The sequence below is a fragment of the Equus caballus genome, chromosome 18 (assembly GCF_041296265.1).
Source record: "Equus caballus isolate H_3958 breed thoroughbred chromosome 18, TB-T2T, whole genome shotgun sequence".
Lineage (NCBI taxonomy): Eukaryota > Metazoa > Chordata > Mammalia > Perissodactyla > Equidae > Equus > Equus caballus.
This window is the reverse complement of record NC_091701.1, coordinates 77011553-77018124: the sequence shown is the minus strand read 5'-3', so window position 1 is coordinate 77018124 and position 6572 is coordinate 77011553. Positions and strand designations below refer to the sequence as shown.

At 41.0% G+C, this 6572-nt stretch overlaps 1 protein-coding gene across 1 annotated transcript; it reads right to left on the bottom strand.

Moving 5' to 3' along the window:
- Positions 1-5531: 5531 nt before the first annotated feature.
- LOC100068215 (inositol monophosphatase 1-like) lies at positions 5532-6497 on the bottom strand. Its single transcript, XM_014732338.3, has 2 exons — positions 5924-6497; positions 5532-5814 (listed from the first exon to the last, which is right to left on the bottom strand). Exons 1-2 carry the CDS (start codon positions 6376-6378, stop codon positions 5664-5666), a joined length of 606 nt encoding a protein of 201 aa, XP_014587824.2. The 5' UTR covers positions 6379-6497; the 3' UTR covers positions 5532-5663.
- Between the last annotated feature and the right edge of the window lie 75 nt (positions 6498-6572).

Genomic DNA, 6572 nt, shown 5'->3' with positions numbered 1-6572 from the left:
AATCTAGAATCCTAGGTTGAGATATTTATGCACCTCTAACGCAGCAGAGCTGTGGGAGACGGGAACAACACAATCAATGATCTTGATCTAAATGGCGAAATGTATTAGTCAAGAGATAGAAGTATAAGCACATTATATATAAATGTGGAATTAACTATCAGAAGAAACAGCCTCACATGTTCAAAGTGGAACCACAGGGAAAAAGATGGGAGGGGATTTTGGCTCCCCCACCACCACCACCACCCGGTGGTAAACAAACGTTGCTGTGTCCTCTCCCCCAGCAGGAGAGTCTGGTAACACCCGCTCCTGGGTCCCACAAGGAAAACCACTGACTTCCTGTCCACTGTTGGTATCCTGGTAGGTTCCCACACCCCAGTTTTCCCAGACTGAAAAAGGACACACACAGGGAGACTCAGATTTAAAAGAGTTCCTTAATGTTATCCTAAAATCTCTAACCGAAGCTCATTCCAGAACTTTCCCTAAAGAGTCTGGGCTTCTGTAGCTGGGTCATCAGCTGGGCACTTGAGCTGCTCCCCCTCAGAGGGGCTGGCCTCCATCACCGACCGCCCCGAGGTGCCCACCTCAGTCATCCTGAATGACCTGGACAATATTTGTCATTTTCTTGTTTACTCCTTCTTTTATTTACCTTATTTTAAACGGATTCACTTTCTTTACTTAAATAAAAATTTACATAAATAAATGTTATTAAAAAGGAACTTTTATGTCACTACCATAAATGGGAAGGCATTGCATTTGCTACAAAAGAGGAACTGTAAAAATGAATCAAATGAAAATGTAACACTGTTTACTGTGTGAGTAGACACTTCGCTGACCGAGCCTTGGTCTTTTCACGTGGGAAACTGGGATAGCAGTGACAGCCACTACCATACAGAGACCAGGGGCTCTTGAGTGCGAATTCCCCGGCCCACCGGCATCCCTCGGCCGCCTTCCTCCTTCCTCCCCATGACGCTGCTGGGGGGTGGGGGTGGGGGGGGGCGGTGGGAAGGGCAGGCCGCTCAGCGGATCACCAGCGGGAGCAAGTGGAAACGCTCGCAGCGCGTGACTCACCCTCCTCTCAACCTTTGCCCAGGCCGCTCCCGCCTGCCGAGAGCACTCCGCTTCTCGTAAACACTAGCCTCTTACTGCCTGGCACGAGGAGCCGTCATTGAGTAATTATTTTAGTTTCTTCTTTGCAAAATAACCCCACCCACAAATACAAAAACGAAATAAAAAGGGGTAGTTTTATTACTGTGTTTATTTGAAGCAATGATGAAAAAAGGAAAGCATCCGCCTTGGCCTGTTCCCGCTGCCTTGAGAGGCCCGCCCGCTCCCATAGGATTCTTTCCGTCCCTCTTCTGTGTTTGTAAAGCCATAGTGATTCTTGCTTGGCCACTTAACAGCTGTGTGACCTTGGGCAAGTCACTTACAGCTCGGTGCCTCAGTTTCCTCAGTCATAGAGATATTAATAACTACTGCATTTGAGGGTTATTATGAAAATCAAGTAATATAGGCAAAATGCTTAGAACAGTTCCTGGCATGCAGAGCAAATGCATATTAAGTGTGAATAAATGTCATTATAATATCTCTATCACATATACCAGTGATTGCCGGTGTATATATAGTGTTGTCGAAAACAATCCATAACCAATCTATAAATGAAAATTTGGGTGAGTTTATTTTGAGCTTAAATCTTAGGATTATAACCCGGGAGAGTCTTTCCACAAAGGAACAGAGCACTCCAAAGAAGTGGGGGTACACAGGGTGGTTATATACCCTCAAAGAGGGTGTTTCATATATGATAGAAATGTCCCTCCCACAATAGTCACAAGATTGCCCTGTGGGCACAGCGCTTGATGGACACAGCAGGTAGTGGGTCTGCTATCTTGGTGGGTGTAGCAGGAGGCAAGTCTATTGTCTTGAGCTGGGCGGTCACAGGTGAGCGCAGCAATCAGTTTCTAGCCTAAGGAAGGATACTTAATCCTTCAGGAGACGCCAACGTTGGGAGGGGGAGGGGAAGTTGCACCTTTATCTCAAGGGCCTTTTGCTCTTGCCATAGGGAATCTCTAAAGCAGATATACAATGCGTGCTCAACAGCCACAGTCAGGCCCTTTTGGAAAGACAAGGTCAGGCCGAATTAGGTTTACACCAAATGGCTTCCTCATATACTTCAATATATCCTATTACTTGCCATTTTTATTTGTCAATAGTGTACATATAGTCAGGGTATTGCCTCAGCTCCAAATCCACTTGCCGTCCTGCTTGGTGATATTGTAGCTACACCCTATAAAAATGTCTCCCTCATATATTTTGGAAATTAACCCCTTGTCGGATATATGATTTGCAAATATTTCTCCCAGTTGGTGGGCTGTCTTTTCCTTTTGTTGATGTTTCCTTTACTGTACAGAAGCCTTCTAGTCTGATGTAGTCCCATTTGTACATGGATGGACCTTGAGGGTATTATGCTAAGTGAAATAAGTCAGAGAAAGACAAACACCATGCGATTTCACTCATATGTGGAAGAAAAACAAACATGAGGATAAGGAGAAAAGATTGGTAGTTACCAGAGGGGAAGGCCAGGGTGGGGGTGAAGGGGCCAGGGGCACATATGTGTGGTGACAAATAAAAACTAGACTACTGGTGGTGAACACAATGCAGTCTAGACAGAAGGTGAAATACAATAACGTACACCTGAAATTTACACGATGTTATAAGCCAATATGACCTAAATAAAATAATTTTTGAACAATGTCTCCTTTGCCAGCTGGCACAAGTCTAGGCTTTGTTAGTGGAGGGCGCTGAAGGAGCAGCGCGAGACCGAGCAGAGGCTCCTCCTCCCGCTTCAGGGAGGGCGCTTCTCTTCCTGCTCCTGAAGCGCAGCTGCCAGAGGCTTGCGGAAGACCTGTGGTGAGCACGCTCTAGAGAATTTTGTCCCCACCCCAGCGGGCAGCCCTCTGCTCACCAGCCCTGGCTTGCTGGCTGCAGACAAGCTCTGGCCCGTGACGCCCCAGTGACCTTCCCCACCCCCACTGGGCACAGCTGCAGCTTCTTCAGTTCTGATTCCCAGCCTTGGGGTGGGAGGGGTCTTCTGGATTTCTTCCTTCCTAGGACACTCTGCCTCAGCCTTTGAGTAGTTAACCTTCTTTTACTAGTTAATAATTCTTTCCTATTAAATTTTCCCTTTCAAATTACAGGTGGGGTTTCCACCTCTGACTGTCCCCTAACTGAATGTATATGGTTTACAGCTTGCTTTCTTTTTACTTACCAAGATATATTGGGTCTCTACATATTGTCCCTTCTTTTAACTCATTCTTTTAGTTCATTCTTCTAATTCATGCCAGATGTTTTATTGTATAACCTGTGAAATTTGTTTAGCCACTCCCCTATTTAAGGAAATGCGGCTAGTTTCCAAATTGGGGCTATTTTACACTGTGTAATACTGTAAGTGTGTTTCTGTGAACATGACTATTTCTAAAGGAAAAAATTCCTTGAAGAGGAATGAATTGCTCTGTCACAGAGTTGTGCAATTACATTTTTGAGAGATGTTTTGAAATTGCTCTCCCTAAAAGGCTGCACCAATTTATATTTCCAACAACAGCTTTTTTCCTTTAACTTTTATTCATCCGAGGACTAGTATCTCATTGTTTTAGTTTGTTTTGTTCAATTACTATGAAGGTTGAACATCTTTTCATAAGTTCATTGTTCATTCTTATTTCTTCTCCTGTGAAACACTTGTTCGTATGCTTTATTCATTTTGTAGTTGAACTGTTTCTCACTTTCTTTTTGATTCATAGAAATTCTTTCTTGGTTTATTCCTAAAAGTATGCTTAGTTTTACAAATTTTATTAGAGACGTCCATCCTTAGTTACTTACATAGCAAATATTTTCTCCTGATTCATTGCATGGCTTTTTTTCATTGTGGTAAAATATACGTAACATGAAATTTGCCGTCGAAACCATTTTTAAGTGCACAGGTCAGTGGCATTAAGTGCATTCGCATTGCTGTGCCACCGTTACCACCATCCATCTCCAGAACTTTTTTCTTCCCAAACTTCATTGCCTGTCTCTTTTTTAAAATTATACTTTTTATTTAAAATTTTATCCATGATAATCTTAATTAAAATAAATTTAATTGCAAAAACAACCTGTCTTAAAACAGTATGAGATGTTTTTATGGCACATGACCAGCAGTGCAAATATAGTAATTATATATAAAAACTCAAATCTTAGCATCATATATATTGAATGTATTGGATATGCACAACGATAAAATAACCCCCAACCCTGAGGACTTGATAGTGCACTTTCATTTTATCAGATACAAGGCTCCCATGAGCCTAGGACAAAACATAATAGTCTGTTTACTGGTAAGCGACAAGGCTAAGCAATAAATGAATCTTTTAAAAATATCTATGAACCAGAACAATTTTCTTTTTGAGTTCAATACGCCAGAGACTATTAAGGAATATTTAAAGGCTGAATAGAATCCAGTGGCAATACAGTTAAACGAGAAGTCTGGGAAGAACAAACAGTTCACTATCAACAGTACAGCATACTCGCAGGTTGTGGGTTTCCTGTGACAACCACATCAGTCTGCACATCGTTGAATCATAAATATTGAATTCAGTAAAACGTTATACTGTATCTAATTATATCAGATGCCTGATGAGGATTCTTTTTTGAAACAGTTTCTTCGCTTTTACATAGGGACTTTAAAGGAATGCAAACTAATACTGTAATGCAGTGTTTTGAAAAATATATCAACTGCAGAAACGTCCACCATTAGGAATGATACCTGGTGTTATGGCAATGGAAATGGCACAGTAATATGAAATGTTACAGGAATGGTAACGTGAAATATGAAAAGGATGATGAGATGATTTTTACCTCAAAACCTGAAGTGAAAATACAGAACAGTGTGCTCACTACTTTATCTGTTGTAACTAAGAACTGCGACCTGCAAACCAGTCACTCTTTCAGTGCTTATTTTTGGATTGCCTATGTTTGACAAGGACTGCGCTAAGTGCTACACGCATGAATACACTGCTACCGATGTGCTACCGATGAGGACAACAGCATTCTCTGCAGACAAAGAAACCTCGGGCTGGGAAACACTCGTTCTATTCTTACAAATTTAATTAAGTATGGCTTTTGGAACTAAAGAGAAAATTTTTTCCAAAAAGTTAACTTTCTAATTAAGAATGCTTATGTGTATAAATAGTAAGTCAAAATTTCAGAAGCTCGTATATACCTAGAAACTCTACGTTGCTAACTATCTCAGTTGATATAATGATCTCATCAACTGCCTGTGTATTTTTCCTGAAGTACATTCTTATGTGCAAAATTTTTTAAAACAATAAAACAAACATTTCATCTATTCTTTCATACCTAGTCTTAGTAAAATATGAAACAAATGGCAATTTTTTAATCTTGACATCAATGACAACTTAAACCAATTATATTATACATCTGAAATTGCCTAACACCATCAGTGTGTCAGCAAATCTGGGGAGATGCAACTGTGCTTGGACATATGAGGCTGTGTAGTTAATCTTCATCGTCTCTTTGAAAAGATAATATCTGAATTTCTTTGGCTAGCCTTTCTGCTAAACTTTCACTACTTGCAGCAATTATTCTTCGTGACATCAAACCAAATGGACCACCGATTACATCCATGAGTACTCCACCAGCTTCGGTAACAATGATGCCAGCTCCTGCCATGTCCCAGCAGTGAACTCCCATTTCATAATACGCATCCACAGCTCCAGCTGCCGCAAGGCACATATTAACAGCTGCTGTCCCAACCCCTCAGATCCCATGAATGGGAATGCAAAGAAGCTTTTCCATATTAGAAAGAATAATACTTACAGTCTCGGGTGTTCCTGAAGGCCCCAACTCCGTCACCAAGCGTGATTTGGTAATATCTTCTTGTTGTGAAACCTGCAGTTTTTGACTGTTACAGAAGGCACCTTTTCCCTTCCTGCCGGTGTACATCTTATATTCCACACAACTGTACACAACCCCAAATTCCATCTTTTTATTTACAACAAAGTCAATCAAAACAGCTACAAAAGGAAATCTATGTACAAAGCTGGTTGTCCCATAGATAGGGTCAATGATCCATGTAGGGTTGTCGGTTAAGACACTTTTTTCCCCATCTGCCACAGATTCCTCACCAATGAAACTGTGAGAAGGGTATTTTTCCTTTATAGAAGAGATAGGCATTTTTTCAACTTTTTGGTCAGTAGCAGTTACCAAATCAGTTGGAGAACTTTTAATCATAACATTCATTTCATTTTTCAGGGCGTCACGAACCACCTCTCCAGCTTGTCTTGCTAGTGTTACTGCATAATCCATGCATTCCTGCCTAGGACCAGCCATCTTCTGAATGGACTCGGCATTGCCTGTGTTTTAATGCAGTTTTCATGTCTTTGATTATACAGAAGTTTTACGTTTTTAAGTAGTCAAATTTATCAATCTTTTCCTTTATGACTTCTGGCTTTTATGTCTTGCTTAGGGAAACTGTCTCTGGTCTTTTATTTCCTATATCTCTTTTAATTCCTTTATAGTTTTGT

What these genes read in the sequence shown, in the direction of transcription:
- LOC100068215 (XM_014732338.3), bottom strand. Translation starts at nt 6,378, where the DNA reads ATGGCTGGTCCTAGGCAGGAATGCATGGATTATGCAGTAACACTAGCA. An exon ending in CTGCAGGTTTCACAACAAGA is followed by an intron (nt 5,815 to 5,923) that starts AGATATTACCAA and finishes ATTCCCATTCAT; the next exon opens with GGGATCTGAGGGGTTGGGAC.